The sequence below is a fragment of the Sebastes fasciatus genome, chromosome 3 (assembly GCF_043250625.1).
Source record: "Sebastes fasciatus isolate fSebFas1 chromosome 3, fSebFas1.pri, whole genome shotgun sequence".
Classification (NCBI taxonomy): Eukaryota; Metazoa; Chordata; class Actinopteri; order Perciformes; family Sebastidae; genus Sebastes; species Sebastes fasciatus.
Window position 1 is genome coordinate 18,220,535 of NC_133797.1, and position 24,938 is coordinate 18,245,472.

Here is a 24,938-nt window from a genome sequence, read left to right on the forward strand (position 1 = left end):
CAACACTAACTTGTTACTTCTGTTACTCTGACCACTTTTCACATATCTGACTCATTATAGCATTAATTGAGAAGAAACTTCTGATTTACTTCAAGGATGTATCTTTGACCCCGTTCCTCCTACGATGCAGCTACTGCCTGTTTCAGTCATTAAAATAACAACACAATTACTGGTCCAGCTGAGTCTGGTTGAACTGTTCTGCTCTTGATTTAAAAAACATAAAGACTCTTATCCACATAGAATGGACCTTTTGATTAATGTTTGAGTGGAGAAAGCAAATGATGACTGCACTTAAAACACCATTGTATTCAATTCATATCCATTTTAATTGCCTTGCATGGATCCAAATGAGTTCCATTACTGTAAGTCAATGATGTGAGAGCTGAAATCTACGGATAAGACTGCTTGTGTAATTGCCTGAGAACAAGCACCTCTGCTGGAATACTATTCCTCGATGCACGCAATCGTACATAAAGACGTAAACATTATTTTAAAGATAAAAATGTCCAAACGACTAAAAAATGAGCCACGATTGATTCAGTAACCAAAACACTTAACGGGAGCTGGGAATTCAAAATGTAAATTCATATTCAAATTGAACTCTGCTTATCTGACCTCAATGTTAATTTGCAATCTATAAAACCATGTATTATTCATTATCTTTCCTGAGATGAGTGAACAAAGACACACACTATTTAAAACAATCTGGATCTTATTTGCACTTCTTAACCACAGGGTCACAGAAGTCATGCATTTGACTATGACAGTGCTTATATGGGGATTTCTCTTACCGAGGCTAAACCAAAGCAACTTTGCTCCTCCCCGCGCAAAAACTACTCCTCAGTGTAGCTCTTCCACACCTACCTGTTTTAGAGATCTGAAACGCTCAACATCCCTTGGGAAGGATTCTGTTGCTAGTCTTTCTTCAATATATCTGCTGATATGATCTTGACTGAGCAGAAGTGCAAGTCAGAAAGTGCCTCTGTGGACTCCTACTGCGAAAAAAATAAGGTCCGTTTGATCTAAAAAAGAAGAAAACTGTAGAAATCTATTCACCCCGAATGGTTTGGAATGGTTTTACCCTGAAGGATGAGCGGGTTTTGGTTAAAAATAGAGCTTTTTCACTCAATGTAACTTCACTTGAGAAGTGAAGGGAGGCTGGATGAATAGAGCTGGTCACATTCCAACAGCACTTGGCTGTGAAGACACTTACTCACTATTGCGTATATGACCTTTATACATCATATAATCTAACATAATCATGCATAGATGATCGAGCCACAGCTCTTCCCAGGTAACCGTTACGACTGAGACACATAACTTGTCGTAGGACACAGCTGGAGGGAGGGGAGATGTGTTGCAATTGCCTTTTCACTGTGATTATCATCAGAGTGAAGTTATTATTATCATCATCAACAGAATCATCAGCGTATATAGAGAAGCATCTGCCGTGTCCGACGTTAATCAAAATGTGCCCAGGAAAAGTATTCTGGAGTGAAATATTGCATTAGGCCTCGAGTCAGGAGGTCTGAACCGAGAAGGGAAATGTCAGAGGCAGCGAGTACTTGATAAAAAAGGTTCTTACATCCCCCTGATTTTCTCTGGAGGCGTCTCATCTTTTCCCAGATTCTCGGAAGGTGCGATTCACTGTCTTCATTGAAGAAACTTCACACACACTGCAGTGACGCACTCTCAAATGCATTCACCTTTATTTATATGTCTGTGAGAAGGATGTCAAATATCTGTGTATAACATGAGTATAGAGGGTTTTTTGGGGAGTTTTCATTATATATTAATCTGCCAATTACTTAGTCAATTAATCAATTAATCATTTTGTCTATAAAATGTCAGAAAATGGTGAAATATGTCCATTATAATTTCCTACAGGATGTATTCAAATAGCTAATTATATTCAACCAACAGACTAAAGGCGCTTTCACGAGCCATAATCCGAATCAGACTGAAACTGATACTTTTGGTTTGTTTTCTATTTAGTCTGGTTCGGTTTCACAGTACACAAATTAAAGCAGACCAAATTAAAAAACATAATTTGCTGAGGGACGTGTATGAAGGAGTGAATTTATCTGTCTCGAGAGCTGCCACTTCAATGCAGGGAATCGCAGAATTTGATTTATTGCTGTCGAAGCTTTTCACTTTGACTCGGCACCGAACTACTGTGCACACAAATCCCTTCTCCTCCAGTTTATTTCCAATGACTTTATAAACGTCACTGTTTTTGTGGACTTTATTAGCATATTCTGTATGTTCTCTGCAGCCCAGATGTCGGTCCGAGGAAACGGTCAGAGATCACCTCTCGCAAGTGGTCTCTGAATGGTTGTTTTGGTCCGCACCAGAGTACGATTACTGCGTTCACAACTGCCCAAACGAACCGCAGCAGAGTTTGATTATAACGGATTAAATGTCGGCTTGTGAAAGCCCTCTAAAGCCGCATGTATTTATAACAGTATTGAAAATCATACCGTCTGGATTTCCAAATACCCTGGTATACTGTAAAACCATAATACTGCCCAAGCCTAATATGAATAAAACTGACTAGACTTTATGTTTGTGCACAGGTGCATACATGCGTGAACAAGTGAGCATGAGACTGTGTGTATATGCAAAACACACAGGTATTTGTGTGTGTCTGTAAAAAAAAAGAGCAGATTTTTGTGATAGATGACCAGATGTGGAGGAGGAAATACTGATATAAAATATGTGATGTTGTTCATGATTGGAGCCTTTGGGGCTTGAAGAGATTGATGTCATTTGAACATCAGCTTTTAAACACACACAGAAACACAGTTTCACACCTCCACCGCCCTCAACCACACACACACACACACACACACACATACACACAGAAACGCAGCTTGAGATTTTAATCAGAGAGCAGCCCTGCTTGTGCTGACCAGGCCAGGGGTTTACTTGGCCAATGTGTGCGTGTCTAATCAAGGATGAGAGGAAGTGGTGACAGAGCGAATGTACCAATTAAGCAGGCTGATTGGGCTCTATTCCACTGTGGCAAAAACAATCTCTCCCACAACAGATTGCAATCTGACAGCACCAGATGTAATTCATTAATTATACTGATAAAAACGCCTCAACTCCATAAACCACCATGCTGCTATTCACTTTTGTTAGTTTGGCGGTTTTATGATGAGTTATGGATTTTTTTCTGAGGTTGTCTGTTTAGTGTGTGCGTGTGTGAGAAGCAACTGCTGGATTTAAAGTTTTAAAGAGGACCTGTTATGCTCATTTTCAGGTGCATGCTTGTATTTTGGGTTTCTGCTAGAACATGTTTACATGCTTTAATGCTTTATTTTTCTCATACCTGCTGTGCTGCAACACCTCTTTTCAATCTCTCTCTGAAACGCTCTGTTTGAGCTCCTGCTCCCCCGAAAATCCCAGTCTGCTCTGATTGGTCAGCTGGCCTACTCTTTAACTTAAACTATATTACAATCGTCATATACATAGAGGTACAGACATGAAATGTGACCTCTGCATTTAACCCATCCTAAGCATTTAGCTGCTGTAAAACACCCAGGGAGCAACTTGAGATTCAGTGTCTCACTCAAGGACACTTCAACATGCAGACGGGGATCGAACCGCCAACCTTGTGGTTAAAGGACGATCGGCTCAACCCACTGAGCAACAGCCGTCTCTGTGGTGATCGGTCAACCGAACCAAACTTTTTGGACTTCGCTCCAGCTCTGCTCTAACAGGCTTTGTTTGAAGGCGTGCCAAACTAGCCGCTAGGCAGGTATTATGCAAATGTATTACTTGGCGACATCACCACGTTACAGAAGAAAAGGCGGGACTTTAAGCGAGGCGTTTCAGGCAGTTCAGGAGCAGTGTTTCTGTGGGGGAGAGTAACTCCCCTTGGTGTGGACTTTGTAACTTTGCAGATCTTTTACATGCACAAAACAACTATATAACACACTAAAGGAAAGGGAAAAAGCACAAAGACATAACAGGTCCTCTTAAAAGTTATTTTGAGAATGTATACATTTTGCAGTTTTGTTTGCAGTGAAACTAGCAGAGTAATATTACCAGGGCTTGTATTAAGTCTCTCTTGTAGGATAACTCCTCTGAGAGGGTAAACATTTAGAGTGTCACAGTCAATTTAGGCTAATACATCCCCCTGAGTGGTCCTCCGATTGCAACTCTACCAGGAAAAGTATTGTCTATAGTCTTAGAGGCAGAACTCCTGAGCAAATAATGAAGTTGTTTTTGGATGAGTTTGGGTTTAAATGAATTTATCGCCACAGTTAAAGATTAATCTAAAAGGCTTTTCAGGCTGAGGTATTAACCTGCAATGTTTGGTGATATGTCCAAGAATAAAAGAGTTGGTTGCAGCAGCTTGAGGCCAAGAGGAATAAAGGGGTAGTTTAGATGGAAGTGGAGGGTTTGGGGGCTGCCTCACCTTGTCAGAAAGGTTCTTGAGTGCATCCCTCAGTCCAGGGGAAGAGTGCTCCTGGGCAGCCTGGAGGAGCTGGTCCGCTAAGCTTGTGATGAGCGGCTGGAGGAAGCTCATGGTGCTGAGTACCTCCTGAGCTTTGGCTGTGTGCTCTGGGGAGTAGTAGATACACTGGTAGGCAGTGCTGAAGCTGTGGTGGAGGAAAAAACACATCAATTCAGATTTGACAGTTGTGGACTGGGTATATGAAATACTCATGAAAGTGGCCCAAATCTGATTTAAAGAGAACTGGGCCACACTTGCTTGCAATGAGATTGTGGACATGCAGTACTGGACGGAAGCTCATTTTATGTTTGTTTAGATTAGTGCTGCTAGTTTTCATAGTGTCCACTTACCACCAGCATTTGCCAAAACTAGCAGAGTAGGAAGGGACCGTATTTGATGTCAAACAAGCTACAGGCTACACAGCAGCATTCACTGGTTGACCTGCTCCAAGATCAACGCTGACACAAAAAATCCAAACACACACAACTGATCAAGAACAGGTTTTTGCAGGTTTTTTTGCAAGGCGTGAATTAAATATTGGGTCGGTAATGCCGAGAAATGAGCAAGAGTACACTAGATTGCAAAAAATGAGCCAACTGAAAAACCCTGCCCAGTGTTGCCAACTCTTTTCCAGTGAAAGTATCTAGCAGCATTAGCTCCAAAAGTCCCTAAATCTAGCGAAAAAGTCGCCAAGTCGGCAACACTGACTGACCGTCTGTTCAGGTCTTCCTCCAAAGCTACTCCCCCGAAATTATCATTATGAACATAAACTTGAGCTGTCTATCGATTCAAATATTTAATCATTATTAATCGCATGATTCTTCTAAGTTATTGCGATTAGTTGCAAATTAATCACACATTTTTCATCTGTTCAAAATGTACCTTAAAGGGAGATTTGTCAAGTATTTAATACTCTTATAAACATGGGAGTGGGAAAATATGCTTGCTTTATGCAAATGTATGTATATATTTATTATTGGAAATCAATTAACAGAAAACAATGACATGTCCAGAAACCCTCACATGTACTGCACTCACTCGCCAAAATTTAGCACAGGTTTGGAGTGTTATTTAGCGTTTGTCACGACAAGCTAGTGTGACATAGTTGGTACCAATGGATTCCTTAGGTTTTTTCTAGTTTCATATGACGCCAGTATCTTCACCCTACCTTTAAAACCCGCTAAAACCTAAAAATCGCAAGTTGCGTTCATGTGTTAAAGAAATTAGTGGCGTTTAAACAAATTTGCGTTAACTTGTTATCGCGTTAACTTTGACAACCCTAAGATCAACATATCGCAATGAACATGACCGGCGAACATGGCTATTGTTAGTACTCACAGCTGTCTAGCTAGCTGCTATTGGAAGACTCCGGTCACGTGCAATGGGTGCACGGGCAGAGGGTGCGCAGGCAGGCAGGTAGGTAGCCCGTCCAATCATTTTATTCGGGCCGAATGAAATGATTGGACGGGTTTATTACAGTCCTGCGATATCCACAGAGAGCGGATTCTTTTTCCTTTTTTTGTCAGAGCATTTGGTTTATTGATTGCTGTTGGGATGTAAAAAGAATTTCAACAAATATAACAAAAATGTATTTGAACAGCACTATCAACCATACCTTTAAGTAAATGTTAATGCTTTTCCACACTTGTGCCAGTATGTCTTGTGGTTAGACCATGCATGCATAGCATCACCAGGACTGTTACTGTAAAATACCATTTTTAAAATAATAGCATGGTATTGAACACATCAAATATATTTTATTATTAGAAAATGATTTATCTGGATGCCTTTGGATGTTGTGCAGTATGTGATGCACCACGCCTAGGTGAATGCAAGTGCACAAAGGCACTTGCATGTAGCAGCTCTAAACTCCCTGCTTCCCTGCTGTGAATAACAAGCACAACCTTTCCTAGCAGCTACAGTAACAGTTGCATCTAATTGTATTTACCTTGCATCACAGGTGTATATCAGTCCCTGACTACAAACATAACATTAAACACAGTATGGCTCTGGAGCTTGAGGACGTATAGCTATAACTCTTATTGTTACCTGACAACAGAAGAAAAGCTGCACAACTCTTTTCTCATCTGATCAAAAGAGCGTTAAAGAGCGGTTGATCATCACTTTACAATGTCAAATGGCTGTCAAGTAATGACAAGCAGACAGATAATGGGGTTTTATTGGCTATAAACATTGTGTTATGGCGCACTAATTGCCTGAGCTCATTTCATTATGTGTCTACTTTTGCTGCCTAGAAAATGTACAGCGGCGACGCTTTCCAGGTACTCGGCCTGAACTGTCAAATTGAAACTGCAGTCCAATGTCAACCCATTTTCGCTTTATGAATAATTAATCCCTTCTTCATTTCTAGGGAGCTATTTAATCTCACACAAAAACACCTTTTGTCAGTTCCCAGATTCAGGGCAAATCACTCCAATCAGACATTCTCCTCGGGTAAAGTTCCAGTGACTTTCAATGGGTTTCCGCTGACTTCCTGCCATCAGATGTAGCGTGGAGCCAGGCAGTCATTTGCAACCCTCCCAGCTAGTTTAGAGTCAGCTCTGCAAGCCTCTATGTAGGCCAGAGCCCAGAGCCAGATCCTAAGGCATAATTGACATAAGAGACATAGTGCGAGAGAGGAAGGGAGGGGCACACATACAAAGGGTGGCATAATACAGTATTCTCTGCAGCGCTCATAATATTTTCAGCGAGGGGAAAGATTGCTGCTTTAGAAGTCGCCCTTTGTGGAGCAGCACTACCTGATTTATCAACAAGTGTGGAAAATCTGAAGGCCTTAAGAAATTAGGCGTAGTACGTACTAGTTACTAACTACGTCTTTGACTGGCTAACTTTAAAATCTTGGCCTTGTCATTACGACTAATGAGCTCCCTGGAGGACTACCACCCACAAGCTCAAGGCTAATCAAAGGAATCGCTAAGTGAGAGAAAGGCACAGGGCAAACAGTGTGAAATACTCGGGCAAACAGTGTGAAATACTCAACCACACAGAACACCACCATGTTATCCCCACTTCCATAACCATACCTTCAAATGCTAAGGTTTCAGCCACAGAAAAGCCCCTAATTGAATAATCTACTGCAACAAAGTAAAGTCTGTAAACCCCTTTCATCCCCTGTGAGCTTACATTCGTCTTATTACATTATGCAGAACTAAAGAGAGAAAAAAAAATCCCCAAGGACTGCAAGAATACAGATACTCCAGAAAAGAGGCAAAGGAGAAAGTTGTTGGAAGAGGACAATTGCTTCAGCGAGTGAGATTCAATAACAGCCCTGTTGACTCATAAGTACAAATCCAATCCCATTAGGGAGGCCTATGCAGGCATAATGAATGTTGGGACCTGCCACCTGATGCTAGACAACAGAATTGATCCTCACTAAGGCTGGCTAAGGCGAGGAACTTTAATTGCCTCATCAGCATTTCCGTCAGTCCAAATGGGTCTGGCAAGATGGCAAACCATGAAAAGGTAAAACAGCACAAATCCGCGAACGCGAACTTGATGAAAGGCCAAAGGTGATGTTGCACACGAGGAGCCGATTGTCATTTCAAGCCTTGGGTATGTTTTCCATCCCTGATGTAATTTGGCAGCGCTGTGCGCCAAGTTTTTAAAACATGGTGCCAATAAAATGGGGTGGACATAAAAATGCACAATCTAATCCAATACAACAGCCCTGCAAAATACCTTTGTAGATCTTATTATCTTTTGTTGAATATGTAGGTGGTGATTGCACCCTGGGGGGATGTCTGAGGCCATAGTTTGTGGTGTCATTGGAGTCCATGATGTATTAATAAATGAAGACAAAAGCAGGAAATCCTCCCACTTGCTCGGTCTGACATTGGCGAGACTTTGAGCCAGTTGCAGCCTCAAGCTGACTCACAGCACACCTGAACTCATAAAAGGCCTCATTCTTCACAAAGGAGCTCCCAGAAGAACTTGTTATTTACCGTTTGTTTGATGGCAGGACTATTTCATGTTGAAACCTGGATGCATTTCTTTCAAGTTAAAACATTTGGTTCTAATGCTGTTGCCATTTGATCAGACCGTTTCCAGCGTTTGATATCAATGGTATTCTTTTGCCTTGCTATATTATCTGTAATGATCACAGAGAAAGTGGAAAACCCTTTGAAAATAATATAAAAGGCTGGATGGCTGTTTGTACTTGAAGCATAAGTTTGCAGATTCTTTATAACAGCAGTGGCATATGAATGTTCATTGATATTCATAATGTGAATGTGAGCCATTTGTCCAGGAACTATGTAAACCTTTAAGTCTGCATGCTATTTATGAATATTTATGTGTATGTCTACAGACCTAAGAGACTCATTAAATTTCCATACAGGCAGTATAGTGCATCTCTAGTGAACTGGTTTTCTTGTATTTCCCCTAAATTGACAAACTAACACTAGTCTAGAGGCTTTTCTTGATGCACAAGTTCAATTTTACTGTGCCGTGATGTGAAATAATGATCAACAAAACTCAGATTTCTTGCATGCTAGAAAATCTTCACATGTATGCAGACGTGCAACAGCATGAGGAGAGCTTTCAAATTGTAATTCAGTTAAATTATCTCAAATTAGAGCTGCAATAGATGAAAGAGACTTATTTGTGCAGACTGTGAACAAATACATTACACAGTACACGTTAATTATATATTAGGACTCATTATCCTAACATTGACCAGCATACCTACATCCACATGCCTGCTTTGTCACACACAAACCCCTTTTATTCATGTATTACTGACCTGCAGACACATCTAATTGAAACAGTCATACTCCAATTAGTCCAGGATTCAGAGTCAATTTTAATATCAGATTTTCATCAGCATCTCTCAACCAAAACAGCTTGCACATATGAAGGCCTTCGCTTTTAGCTGATTACCTCCCTATAAAGCCATCTGAAGGTGGCAGGTTTGTTAATTTGTGCGACACACTTTGTCAAACTTAAATTACATGTGGCAGATCTACACAGCTTCTCAGTTTATGCAGTGCAGTGCACAGTGGAGACACATGCAGTAAAGGTTGACCTGTGGCTGTGATGAACAGCGTGATATGCAACTGTAGAGCAGAATCATGACTCGTCATATAACTGTGCTGGTTAAATGCAGATTGCAACCAACTGAAATTTCTTCCGTGTGCCGAGCGTGTAGGAGAACTACGGTGGTCGGCGCAAAAACGTGAGCGGCCCTATCTAGAGCCAGTGTTTGTTTTTTCCGTTCTGGCCTACAGTACAGGCGGCCGGCTCCGTGAAGAGGTCCCGCTCTGTATGTAGATATAAACAGCTCATTCCATGGTAACGAAAACACAACAAATCTTATTTTCAGGTGCTTGTACACTAAAAAAAACATAGCTAATAGCCAATACCGTTCTTTTTATTTTGTTTTTGCTGTTTTTTATTCCCCATTTGTGCCAGGGAAACAAATACCTCTTCATCATAAAAAATAACTGAGCTGTTTTAAAGTCATTCAGCATTACACTGTCTTTGAATGAGCACAAATTCAATCATACAATTTTATGTAATCAACCTTTAATATAACCTCCTTTCAAATGAAAAATATTCTTTTTTGTTTTTGTTTTTATCAATAACTGCTTCAAAAGCCTTTTCAGCTGCTATACAACTACTTACTCAATGAGAAGAGTGTTTCAGTACTTACACAGCCCAGCAAAAATATTAAATGTAAATGTAAATGTAAAAGTGATTAGAAAGCTAAGCAGTGTTTCTCACACATAGACTTTACTTGGGCAGGCCGCCCGGGAATATTAATAGCCGCCTATTTGGGGACCATTTTTCATTTAAATTCTTTTATCCGTCCGAGAGAACGATGCCATCCTTGATCGATAAACTAGTGGACGGGTAGCATTGTTTTACTGCTTAGTTTTTCGTTGAACATAATAATGTTCTTGTTGTGGATCTTTCTCAAAGACAGTGTGATACTCACACACGGACGACTTTTTATTTCACTTTTATTTGTAAACAAACCATACGTGCACTGCACTGTCACGCCAGTCATGTCCAGCCAGTCATGTCCAGCCAGTGGCTTCTTCTCTGAATCAGCAGCTGGTTACTGTTGTTCGAGACTGACCGCAACAGATAAACATCGACCACTGCCATCTGCGAATGTCATCTTATTTGCCGATAGAGCCGAATGCATTCTACAAGGCGAAAATTGTCCAATACCAATGTTTGTCCTATAAATCGGTGCATCCCTATGATATTATATTCCATTTCTGCCAATAGATCCCCCTAAATGCTATACACTGTTCCTTTAAGAGTGCTGTGACTGGAAAAATAGTTTGTTATTAAAAACTCCACTACTACTGTAATCTCACATCCAGTTTCATTACGGTCATTTTTAGTTTGCACGGCCATGTAAAGGTCCAAACAGAAACTGGTTTGGTTCCCTGTTTGGCAGCTGTGACATTATTGGTGCATGTAAGCTCACTGAATGCAACCATTTCAGATTCCAAACGTAATAGTGAATTATCACAGAAAACAATGGAGGATGCTGCTGGATACGTCTTATGTTCAGATTCAGAAACAAGAATTCAACTCATCTGGCCTTGGATGCATATTTGTGCTGGACTATAATTGGAACTGTCCACCTCCTGTGAGAGAATATTTTAGTTTCCTCTTAGGTGAAGCTCCTCCAGACTTCATTACATGACATCCGTATGTCATTGTGGGGAGAGTAATGCTTTTAGAAAAGAATTGCTGCCGTACCCCTACACACTCACTTATAATGTATGATAATGTATTTTTCTTAACCCCACCTCATTTCCATGTGCACCCTACCCTGGGTATGCCATGCGCCTCCAGCCATGAAAATACCAAAGGTGTGCTGCCACTCCCCCTGCACAATATGCACCGTGCACTTGACTGCGCTTTGCACCTGCACTTTGATTCATGAAATTATCGCCCTGGGTCTTCTCATAATTCAATCTTTACACAGAAAAACAGCACTGGATCTCCAGGAATAAGGACCCGTCCATGTGTTCACACATTAGTGGTGCAACGCTCCATCAGGTAAACTCGAGTCTCGAGCTGCGTTCACACTACGAACGACAAAGCAACGGGCTACAAGTCATTTTCAATGGAAGCCGGTGACATGAAGCTACCAGTGTGACGGGCGAGACGCGTTACAAATCAAATGATGAGATTCAACTTTTTTCAGCGCTCAAATGACGCAGTGAAGCGTCAACCAATCATATATTTTTGTTTCACTCTGTTCTGTTCCGTAAAATGCTGTTACAGCGCATTCCCCCCAGATCCTCATTTCATTTCCTGTGGAAAGCAGGAGAAGCAGTTGCCCAGTGCATGGTGGGAGTGTTGCGGCGAGTGGGAGAGGGTCAGTATTTGCAGAAAGTTGAAAAATCTCAAGTTTAAGCAAATGAGCCCGTGCAGCGTGAAGCGTCTGTCTCACGAAACTTGGACCAAGCTGCCAAACTTGGTGATATAGTTCTACAATGAAATGAGATTCAGCAGTGGCATAGCATTATTAGAGGACTAACAGATTACTAAAACTAGCAGTGTGTCCAGGATGAACTTCCTCCTTGGTTTTCCTAAATGATCAATGGGAATTGGTTATAACAGTAATGAGAGGGAGAAAACCGCTGGGCCCAGCGGCCTAATTAAGCCAGCATCGCCCGCGCACGGCTAATTAATAGTGGAGAGGAAATTAATGGAGAGCTTGTGGCCTGCTGCTGACAGCCAGCAGGAGTAAAATGCAGCTACGTCAGCAGAGAGCCCTGCAGCACTCCAGGTGACTGCCAAAGCCTCCTTCGTCATTTAGACAGCTCGCTGTAATCACGGCTCTTACACCAGGACACTACAGCCACAGTAAAAATATACCGTCTGCTATAGATACACGCCCAAAGATCTGATCTCAAACCAGCTTCTTTTAACCGCCAAACTCCATCTGTTGTTGAATCCTCCACTGGGCACTGATTTCATATCAGTTCTCAGAGTAGCAGCCAAAGCTTGCCTCAGTTCAGACACAAACTAGAAACCCTGATCTGAGACCAGATAAGCCTCAAAGCTAATGCCAGCACCATCACCCACAGAACCTGGAGCAGGCTAACTCCAGAGCAGTGCAAAGAACTAAGAAGCTGCTGTCCATCAACATGACCCGAGTCCCAGCCACTGCCAATGTCCTGTTTCTGAAACACACACACACACACACACAGTAATCCTGGGAGGAAGTTATTTTGTTGGACAACATGCTGCTAGTCACATTAAATCTGAACATTGGCCCCAAGAGATTGTACGATGTAGTTTCAACCACTCTGTGTCCCAGAAAAGTGTCATTCGGCAGTTCTGCTTGACCAGGAGGCCTGGCGAGATGACAGTGATTCCTTCCTCTCTGTTACAGTGGATAGAACTCATGTAGAGAGGAGCTCTACTGCACAGCTTCTTAACCAACTAAGTACAGCTGACCTTACAAACAGGGGCCTGTCTTGACATTATACTGAAAAACAACTCGCAAGTCAAAAGCATGGACTACTGCATCTCCTGCGTCCGTACATGTGCACTAAAAACACACAGACATCATCAGTACAGGCAAAGAGTATAGAAGCAAAGAGACAAAACTGAAAACGCCAATGAGTCCATAGCCATGGATGTATAAAGAGACATCTGTAAATCAGAGGATAATCTTTTTTTAGGTAAATCAGCGTCCCGGTACAAACACTTAAATAGCCCTCATTTAAATCACTATGTCCTAAAAGTTAATAAGGTATAATGAACGTGCATCAGGCCCACGGGACTGCGCCGCCCTGCACGTTCATATAACCTATCCAGTTCTGCCAGCTTCCTGCTGGCTGTATGCGGCTGTAATAATGGATATATTGGCTGTAATTCATCACTTTTATTATCTTATAATACACCCATGGGCTGTATGCTGTAAGCCTGTACCGTGGTGGATGTATTAACGTCTCTGTTCCCAAACAACCACCTATCAGCCAGTAGCTAGTAGTGCTAGTAGCATGCCTTAAACAGACTTTAATGTACAATTGTTGTAGGTTATTTACTAACACACAGGGTAAAAGCACAGGGCTCAACCTCCTATACATCCATGGTCTGTGGTCAATTGGACATCTATTTTGGAGGTGAAAAAGTTTGGGATTGTTTTAACTGTTCCCTTTATGCTCCTCTGGGGAAGCGGCCGGTCAAAAAAGTCTAATAAATGAATAAGTAAATAAGTAAATAGTTATAATAGTATGCATATTTATAATATTTGTATTGCTCAACACAGGCCATTTCGGTAGATACATTAATAATGACAATACAATAGAAATAATTTAGTTTTTCTTTTCTACGGCAGTTTGTAGGTGGACGTTTTACTGGCGTCCGGTAGACGCTTTCAGTCCAAAATGGCGCTGATGTTGCAATGGAACGACCAATTGGCTTTCACTTCTTATCAATATACGTTCTTTGGTACAGGTAGGAGAAAATTTGGTTCGGGTTCCATTAAACTTGTCTCCAAAAAAGTGTTGCATCGTTGTGCAGACTAGCTGAATAATTCAAAAGAGGCTGTTAACGAAAGATTAGACCACCTCAGCAAATCCACAGCCATGTCTATAGGGTTCAATTAAAAACGGATAAAAATCCAGTGACTTTTAAAACAGCCATTTAAGTGGGACTGCATGAATTAATGAAAGATAAATGCTCTTGCCCTGTGTGTACATGTGCAAGGTTTCTGGAGGAATACTAAGTGTAGTTATTGATTAAACTCTTTCCGGGCCCATCCTGAGAGACAAACTACATCGCATACTCTGGTCATTGCCAAGTTTGCCCAATGCAGGTTTTTAATGGATCTGGAAAGAACCCCCCTTCCTCTCCTCTAGTGTCCAGGGAACAAAGACGAATAGCTCTTTTATTGCCCTCCTGGTAACACCTCTGTGCTCAGGTTTTCCTTTTTTCCCCGTCCCTCAATCCTTTTCCATCTCCTCTTTGATGAATTAATATCACATTGAATAGCCAAGTCTCACATCTTGCCGATTGTTCCCTTTTTAATGAAATGTGATTACAAAAGGCAGCTTCAGAAAGGCGAGGAGACACACTGGGGGGAGTATAATGTGTGTCTGTGTGTGCACACACACACACATCTTTGCTCTGCTCAGATAGGCTGACTTTCTGGGCAATTAAGTGACTGTCAACTGAACTACAGTACTTCACATTCACACACAACTAAAAAAAAAAACAGGCTAAATATTTGGTCAGATGTTTAGTGCATGCATAATAAAAGCAAATTAAACCTTGAAATAATGAATGTTCCTCAAAGTAAACACGCACCTTCATTATAATGGCCACTGCGAAATCACAGAGAAGCTGAGTTTATTCCTATTTCTGACGATGACTGACAAATGACTGCATCCCAGGTCAAACATGGATAAGGCTCAGCGCAGGCCGCAGTCAGTTAGCCAGGCGGAAAATTGGAAAATTTAAGCTACAGTGAGTCATTAGCTAAGTCAAATATGAAACAAAAAGCTCCGTCTCCCTGGAGGTTTCTTTCTGAAGTCTAATCTCTCGTTCAAAGAAAATGATTTCACTTCAGTGGATTCTCGAAAATACGCTAACCTTATCATAGTTCATGCTAGCAGATAAAACTGACCATCTTCAGCAAATTCACTTGTGCACTTCAGCGTAAAGAAGTCTTTTCTTTATTTTTTATTATCAGCACACGCCCCCAACTATTTTCCCATCAACTTATCCATTTCATACCCACACCTCAGCCCTCTCCATCTCGCCTCTCTTCCCCTCTTTCTTGAGCTGCAAACTCTGTAACTAATTGGATCTGGCATGGTCTGTAATGACTTTGCGCTCTATGGGGAGCTTTGGGAAAAATCACCCTTCATTTCATCTGGCATCACTCAAGTGACCACATACTGAACTCCAGTGACATGTACCTCCATCCTGCTGCATCTAAGGGGCAAAGACAGCAAAATGTTCAGGATACTGCTGATCTCAGGTTTGAGGAAGTCATATGGATTTGTTCTCCAAGAGTGCACTTCCAGTCAGTGTTATGTGCGTATACATTTATCTTTGTATCTGTGTATGTATAACACAATCATAGCAGCGTGGTCTGTTTTTATTCAGTCAACCTTGAGTGTTTGTGGAGCCAGCGGTTTTGGCCGGTAAAGGAAACACACAAGACATATTTCTCCATCAAGCAATCAAGCAGAGAGCTGGTACACAGCCACAGACTGAACACAATCTGACATAAAACACAATCTGAGAGACCCCCTGCGTGTCAGTGAGACCGACTCACAACATATCTCTAGTCCGACTCAGTTTTTCAGATTAACGATTCACTCCTTGTGAAATATTTAGCAGAAATAATGGTTGATTGTTGCTGTGCTTCTTGTAGACTATTGTTCTGGCAGTCATTGATTATGGATTGCTGTTCAGTTGCACTCTACACATCTCAGGCCCTGTTCATACCCGGCATTAGCATGCGTCTTGAGTGATCGGATCACAAGTGGACAGTTCTAAGTATAGGTGTGAACGCACTCAATTGAGGATGCATTGAGATCCGGTCGCTCAGACCACATTCAGAGTCCTGTGTCCTGGGCCACATTAAGGATCGGCTACTATACTGAAGTCCCGCTGGGATCCGTGGGTCTCTGCGCTCCTCATGTGAATAGACAGGCAGACGCGAGCGCTGGTCTGCCTCTCAGCATGGAAACGGCCTCTGTGCTCTTCTGTATCCTGTCGGTACAAGTGTATTTTATTAAAATATATCTTGTTTATAGGCTACATAATCTACAGATTATCAGACTATAAGCACACAAAGTGCATTATTATCATACTGTCGGTGATGTGTCGGAGCTGACACCCGCCTGCCCGTTCGCTCGCTCACTCGCTCTCATCCTGGGCTCTCTGAAGCTCTCGACAGTAAAATGTATTTTGATGTTAATAAAATGTACCCAAATCCACGAATATGTAGGATGTTACTACCGACATTCATGTAATATCACGTCGCAACGGCTGCTGTATTAGCCACGTGTTTACTATGTGTTTATTTGCATATAAAGCGGGGAAATGAGATTGGATCACTGGAGTGGTCACTGGAGACACATGTGGAGACGCATTCTAATGCCAGGTGTAAAGAGACGTACTTAAAGCCGTCCACTCGTGTTCGGATCACTCAGGATCCATGTTAATGCCAGGTCTGAACAGGGCCTCGCACTATTTGTAGTAACTATATTAGCACCAGTTTTTACCTCAGATGAGAATTTTCCTCATTCGTTACATAAAAACGTGGGCTGTGTCTGAAATCACTCACTATACACTATATAATGGACTATAATGTCGTGCTGTCCGAATGTATAGTGAGAATTATTATACCCTAGTGGACTCAAAGGATCCCACAATACGTTGTGAAAAAAAGCAGACAAAGATGTTCTTTAAACCATCATGCCTTGCACTGAAGGAAAAAATGGCAGACGGACGAGAGGAGAGAGAGCAGCTCGATTGAGAGAAATCCTGAGTTGCGGCGCAAAAATAATGTATTTAATGTGAGAAGAGCAGTGCATTACAACATATACGTCCACAAAGTACTTTGTATCTATTAATTTAATGGCAGCGCATCACCGCTTTACTCCCTCTGTTCTTACCTTTCACAATAGAAGCCCTAGATATATATGCTGCTTACCAAGAGGAACTTAAATTCACTCAGAGCATTTGGCTAAGAGGCAACACAACAAAATAGCTTACAATATGTTTTTAACAAAAAAATGCACGTCAGTATTTATTATGGATGATCCACCACAGGCTGACGTTGATCAGACATGTTTTAATTGTGCGACAGCAATGACGCCATTAACGCCGCAGAGAAAATTGCCTGAGTAGTGTCTGAAAGTGTTTTTTTCATTTTGCCGATGAGCTCACTATATAGTCCTCTACATAGAACTCCCTGGTTAGTGAATCAGTGAATGATTTCGGACACAGCCTCGGTCTGATCATTTGGCTCTGAATTCAAGTGCTTTTTAAGATCGAGCTCCATGGCAGCTGGGAGGTTGTAGCAAAAATCTATGGCTCTTCAGTGACAACATGACATACAACTTCAGGAAAACACAATGCTTGCCAGGGAAAAGACCCGGTACAGAGGAACTTCTGACTCAACAAACCTTTTCCATCACGACTGTTGCCTCCAGTCAAATTGAGCTGTCGGAGGCAGCTGAGTTCCAGTCTAAATTCAGCATGGCTTGGCTGTAAGTAACTGTATGGGGGTTTTGGAAAATCAAGTCCATAGGCCAGGGACAAATCTGTCTGCCACTATCAATTATGCCCAAGTTCAATTCTTTTGTCAATAAAAGCCTGTTTCCACCGCAGCATGTGTCCTGTATTGAATCACCCATGCTCCCTCTAAACACCATGCTGTACAGGTTTCTCCTACCTCTTTTTCTCTGCTTCATATCTGCTGAGGAGACGCTGCAGACCACCACACTTGAACCCCTGGAAATGGGTTGCAGGCGCACCGACAGTGACGATGTCATAGAACGCATCTGTAAAGAGAGAAAATAGAGTTGATGGGATTTAAAATAGCGAGATGTATAAAACAGCACCTTGGAAATATCGGCACTAAAGGACCTTGAGGTGAGAAAAATGAGATTTAAAAAATAAATCACCCCCGTCAACGTGTAAAATACACTTGAGTTTGAATTTTGTAAAATATCCTCTAAAGCAATACCTCTAACAAGTGTTATATCTTGTTTTGCACTGGGGTTATATGCTATATATTGCACGTCTTAATGCAAATATTTGTACATATTTCATATTTTTTATGTTCTCATTTTCTTATTTTTAATTTTAGTACTTATATTTCTTTACATATATTTTGTTTATATTGTAGCATTATGTACATAATTTACATGTTACATACTCTTTTATTTCTATTTTCTTACATTTATTTATGTTTATACAAGAGCAACTGTAACGCCCCCCACACCCCCCCGCCCCCTCCCCCACCCCGCCCCCCTGGGATCAATAAAGTATTTCTGATTCTGATTTAAAAAATTAACAATTTTGAATTCTAACACATCAGAAAAGAAATTAAAGAAATTAGTGGCATTAAAACAAATTTGCTTTAACGTGTTATTATTGCGTTAACTTTGACAGCCCTAGTTGTAATACATTGTGTCTATACTATGGCTCTATTACATGTAATCTCTCTCTGGCCATCTTTTGGTCTTAATGTAGCGTTGGTCCCACGTCAAACCAGAAGGACAACGAATGTCACAGCGCTTCATTCCAATTTGCAAGCCGCCGTCACAAGTAAATAAACACCTCACAGACGGCTAGGCGGGCACGGGGGTGCTTACAACAGGCCATGTTTTGAATGAGTAATAGATGAGGCTGACAATTAAATCAGAAACAAGGGGAGGAGAGAGAGGGGGCGGACGGGGTTTTATGGGGGTGAATATTTTGGTGTGGTTTAGTGCTGGGTCAGTTAATGAACACCTCCGGGAAAGCAACAGAGCTCCGCTCCGACTGTAGGAAAACACTGCTTGAAAAATCGTTGGAAATAGAAATTAATGACACAACACAGCCCCAAGTGTTGCCACAAAGATGTGAATGGCAGTGTGGCCGAAAGCCTCCCGCCCCCTAACAACACCACAATAGACCAATAGTGGTTTGATGTGGGGGCTTCGCTACTACCCACCGCTTCTTCCATTCATTAGCCCTGTGCCCGGCCATGAGGCTCCCTATCAGCCACACGTTTGGCCCCTAGAGTTTTCAGATGTCCAAGTTCCCTTAATTGGTTCTCCCACAGCAGAAGTACACTGAAATACAATGGTGGGTTTCAGAACATCAAGCACAATGACCAATTTGTGCTCAATTTGCCTGGTGTTGCTCTCACACCATCCGTTTTTCAATATACAATATATCAACAACAGAACAAGCTGTTTAAGTACTGAGAGGACAGTCGCTCTCTACAAGAGGAAATTGATTGTGGCAGTCAGGATGAGTGGTTATAATTCACACTTAACCCATTCCACAATCCTGTTTAACAATGACAAAAGATCCTTTTTGGCCCAAATGAGTGCTGAACAATGCTTTCAGTTCAGCTTTGCCAAGCAGAGCTTTTTAGGCTGGAAATATTTTGCACTTGTCATTTTGGAGACAGAAGACAGCCGTTCTCTGCAAAACAAATGAAAACTGTTTGGAGCTTGAAGTGTCCCCCCCCCCCCCCGATTGCTTTTCTTGCTGGATGATCAATAGACAAAATGAAAATGAATGGTTCAGCGTCATTGAGTGGATTTCATAGCCAAACTCAAGGAAATGCATCACTTCAGAAAATCAAATGGAACAATAGAGCAATTGACTTCAGTTGGAAACTGAGACTCGGCTCCATTACCAAGCCACTTCCATTATTTCCTGTGCCTGCCTGATTGCAATGATTTATTCCATGTTTTTTCCCTTTTTAAATCGAACAAAATGTGCAATTTAATAGCAATTCACTATCAAACAAGGTTATTACTGTAAATGAAAACTAGAAGGTAGCCTGATATTCAAACTGAATGGCCATTTTATTCTTCTTGTTTTTCTGTGTGGGGAGGTTTTAATTTCTGCCTAACCATTCACGTAAGACGGCCACTGAAGTGCGCAGCGAGTGGTGTTTTTAAAGATTATTTTTTATTGGTTAAACGACAGTTAAGATACAGAAATGAAATGTAGGCAGAGAGAGAGAGAGAGGGGTAAATGAGGATGTTACACTTATATGCAATGCGTCTCAACCACTATGCCACCCGAACGCCGCCTTGTGTTCCTATTAGCAAAACATATTTAAAAATCTGCTCTTAATGTCTTTCTGCCACAACACTGCCTTTAAAAACCAGGCACCATTAGTTTAGATGTGTTTAAAGAGATGGTGCACAGTGGTGAAAGACGATAATAAACTTAATCTAATTAGAGATACTCTGTATTTTAAAATGTATGTAGGAATCAGTAGCAAAATTAAGTTGTATATCCAAAGACAAGTAGTGTTGTCAAAAATAAAGTATCAATACATATTGACACTGAATAAACGGTCTCAATACTCATTTTCCACAGTATCGATATAGGGGTACCAGCTGTGTAATCTGCTCTCTCTTCTCTCTGACAGAGAAACGACACACACTGCTATTTATCTTTTAAATAAAAATCTAAAATGTTATGGCCTCAATGTGGTATCGAAAATGGTATCCAATATCAATGTTTTTCAAGGTATTGAATCAAAGTTTGAAATTCCACTATCATCACAACACTAAAGACAATTCATCTATATGATGCCACATACTGTTGTGCAAACAGTTGTGTTATTACAATATCTACGTTACATACAATACCACTTGCATGTTGTTGTAATTTTGTTTTCCCATTGCTATAAATATACTGATCAAACGTGTACATGATATAAATGTGGGTATGGTTGACAGACAGATATTCAATGATACATGACAAGAGAAGAAGACTCTTCCAGTATGAGGAATGACAGAAGCACGGGGTGGATGTCAAATGATTTTCTGCACACTGCATATCAAGTGATGAATCCATAGACATTTACTGTAACTGGCTTGTATGTGAGATGATGTGCAGTATGTTTAAGGTGAGAATAAAGGGTGACGAGACAGCTTATGCATAAAAGCATATTCAACTAGAATTACCGCCTCATAGTTGTATGCCTCCGCCAACCAGTCAAGTTGCAGTTTACATCCATGTCTGTCCAAAATGTCAGAACTTCATCATTTTATCCTGTTAGACATTTGTGTTAAATTGTCATAATTAGCAGATTAATTCTTGAGTTATGGCCACAAGCATGTTTTGTGAGGTCACAGTGACCTTTGACCACTAAATGCTAATCAGTTCATCCTTGAGTCCAAGTGGACATTTGTGCCAAAGTTGAAGAACTTCCCTCAAGGTGTCTGAGATATCGCGTTTACGAGAATGGTATGGACGGTAGGACGGACAATCCAAAAACATAATGAATATATGAAAATAATAAAACATTTAATGGACTGAGGTTGATGTATTTTTTAAAGATTTACTTAATTTGTGTGACATCTATCTTTTAATTTTTAATCAAGGTTTTGTGACTCATTCTACATCACTGCTTTTATCCAGATTTCTTAATTAACATCATGAAGTCGATGGGAGCGGTGTTAGTTATCCTGCAGGTACTCCAGGTCCTGCTGTCGAATACAAAGTGGAGTTACACACACAGACATATCAGCTAAAGCACCGCTGCCTGGAAATGAGTCAAGGTGTGAATTGGCCCCACAGAGGGTCATTATCAGAGTGTCTATCAATCAATTTATAACTCCTCTAAGGCGTGTTTCATCTTGATTTTCCCCTTTCTCTGCCTTGACAGTGCAAGACAGTTTCAGGGTTGTATGATGACTTGATTTTACTTATTTTATCTGTCATCCCTGATGTCTGCACTGAAAGAAGCACAGTTTATGTCAAGGTTTTGTCTCTCTTCAACTTCCCATCAATCATCGAAATGGAGCCCACTCACAGGTAGTGAGGCAGCAGTTAGTCGCCTTAATACACTGAGCAGTAACAGGCTGTGCCAGCTAGAGAGCAGCGGTGGAGGAGACGGACCCGTCTTTCTCTCAGGAAAAACACAAAGGGATTAATTAGTGTTTGGTCTATCTTTCTGAGGCCAGGTTAAATCTCACCTTTCAACCTGGGCGATGACCCAGAACCACCCTGTCTGAGCCCTCTGAGGATGTCTGACAGATGGACAAGTCACACAACAGTAGGGGACAACCACAGCAGCTTATAGACATGTTTGCATGTGAAACAACCTTTCCACAATACCTGCTTTTTCTGTTGGAAAGTTCCAGGTCACAACAGCTATTGAGCCAAGTTGCTTTTGAGCAGGTTTGTAAATCATTTTAAAGCGATTAATCTATAAATATTCTTTTTATAACAACAATGTATGAAATAACAAGTAAGGGATAATGTACAGCGAGCCGGTCATTGTTGTGACATAAACCCAGACAGGTCGATGGGGCACCCCGACACAAAGCAATGACCCGCTAGCTGTACATTATCCCGCTTATTACACGGCTACTTACTTAAGAAATCACTAATTTGACACAAAAACGGTCCGCCAGAGTCTGACCTTAGAACTGCGCCCATAGCAACGGTCTGCTATAAAGAAATAACAGACCGTAGAACGCTGGGATTGACCAATCAGAATCGATTATTCAACAAAGCCGTGTAATATTGGGAAATAATGTGACAATGTGAAAGGGGTTGCTCGCAGTGATAAACCTACAGAGAATTATCACTTGAATTTGCAGCTTCATCAGCTTTATGGAGTTTTCAGCCCAGTCTCACGTCAAAGTATGTAATAGACCCGTATGTCCCCCGTAAATAAGTGTGTCAGTGTCAAGTTTTGCTTTGCAGAGATGTGAATATTACACGCCCGCATGAAGGTGCAGTGTTTTGTAGAGACGGTCGTCAGGTGAAGTTTGTCACGTCTTGTGTAGTGACGGAAGCCTGACTTCAGAGCTAGTTACGTACTATATAAATTGAGAAAGACCATTTATGGTGGGTGGGTTGGAGGTGGATGGGTCCAACAAATAAGACTTTCAACCAGGAGACCCGTGTTTGAGACTGCTGTTACGTTAGTGGCGTTTGTCACGTGTTTTCCACACTGAGGTTACGATGTTTCTGTACGTGTTTTACTTAGTATACGTACTTATTTTATGCCTAACCATGACGTTTTCCCTTAACCTAACTAAGTGGTTTTCTTGCCTGAACCTAAATCAGTAGCCTTGTTGCCCCATGCTGGTACAGCACGTTAATACAGGCGTGCAATATTCATGTCTCTGTGAGGCAAAACGTGACACTGACGCTATCCTCTGGTGGACAGGCTGGTCTATTACACGCTTGGCGTGAAATCGTGTTGGGAGTTCTATAGCCAGTTTCAGCTCAACTTTACTGTTTTGGTTCACTCTCATAGCGCTGTTTGAGTAGGCCGCTGTTTGTGAAAAATCTCTACAAACCCACTGTACACAACCTGCTCAGCACCAAACAGCACACACAGTTTGCGACTAGCTGGTGAACATAGAGAAACATTTAGCAGCTGATGAGCCAGATATTTCCCTCAGAAGTTGGTAGACTCCAAAAACAGAGCTAAAAGAGAGTGAATATTGGACTTACCTTCGCCAGGTGTAATAATAGGTCTAACAGAAGTCTAAAGCAGTAGTGTAGTACCTGTTTTTCTGGGGCACGTCACCCTCATCCTCTGGGTGTGCAAGTTTATTGGGATGAACTCCAGAGATTTCTGGGCTTTGCAGCAGCTTGGCTTGAATGAACGACCTAAAAACAAAACAGAGACACAAGTATATGTCACACTGTCATGAAATATAACTGAGTTGGTGGATGTTTCAAAGATAATAAAAGATCCCTATGAAAGCTACTTGCGTTATAGAAAGCCCTTACCGTCTGCTACAGCTATACTACGATCTTTCCAACATGACTGCTTTATTACCTTGTTTATGTGCTTATGAAGTGAGGCACAACGTCGCAGAAACAGATTAGCAAACATTAGACAGTAAATTGGATTGATGTTCAAATGTTCTCTTTGATTTTCCAATGAAAAGAAAACCCCTTGTGTAACTGAATGACTGGAGATACATTTAATGAACAACGAAGTGACAAAAGAGAATACACATCACCACATTAAAGTGAATGAGTGGTCGCTTAATAAGTATGCTTTCATATTACCCCAAAAAAACAAAGAACAGCACAACCAAAATTTCTAATTAGTAAGGCCTAACTGACCCAGCCATTTTCCCAAAGAAATCATAAATGTAACATAAAATGTCACAATAACAGTAAACTACAAATTATTCTTTGTTTGGTATTGGGTTATGATTAAAATTATGCTAACCCTCCAAACCATTTCACTTTTAAATGCCCATTCAAAATCATTTAACTCACATCTACATCTGAACGTATATCCGATAGAGAACGTATCAATTAGAGATCAACAAGCATCTCAAAAGTAGCTCAGTTTCAATCAGCTGTTTATAACGTCCTCTAATGAGCAGTGTAATCCTCTAAGCACAGGATTTTATGCCCTTTGCAGCCGCTACTTTGCTTTAAAACGTCCAATTAAAATTTTCTGACAAACGATACTCTTTGTTTGTGGCTTATATTTAAGCTCAAGAAACACAATCTGACACTCCATGTTGGCCGCTCAAATCTCAAATATGTAAATAGGGTTGATGAGCCTCTTTGAGTTGAGGCGAAGCTTTCAAGAACAATCAAGGAACAGAGGCAATTTAGAAGTGTTGTGATGTTTGCCGGCAGAGGTAAGGCACTTAAAATGAAGGTATTCGAAACGGGTACTGAAGACCAAAAAATCGCATATCACAAAGTTTCATAATCTAATTTGGCATCAAAACTTTTAATTAAATCCTCTTTTAAGACACAAGACTTTGAATTTCCTATCTAA

The 24,938-nt window shown here is 41.1% G+C and overlaps 1 protein-coding gene across 1 annotated transcript in view; it reads right to left on the reverse strand.

Annotated features, from left to right (window-relative positions):
- inpp4b (inositol polyphosphate-4-phosphatase type II B) overlaps positions 1–24,938 on the reverse strand; it is a 288,174-nt gene that overhangs the window by 31,429 nt on the left and 231,807 nt on the right. Inside the window, exons 12-14 of the mRNA XM_074629389.1 lie at positions 23,693–23,797; positions 17,880–17,988; positions 4,427–4,610 (exon numbers count right to left, since the gene is read on the reverse strand). Coding sequence (XP_074485490.1) covers positions 4,427–4,610; positions 17,880–17,988; positions 23,693–23,797 — 398 coding nt within the window. The remainder of the gene's footprint in view (positions 1–4,426; positions 4,611–17,879; positions 17,989–23,692; positions 23,798–24,938) is intronic.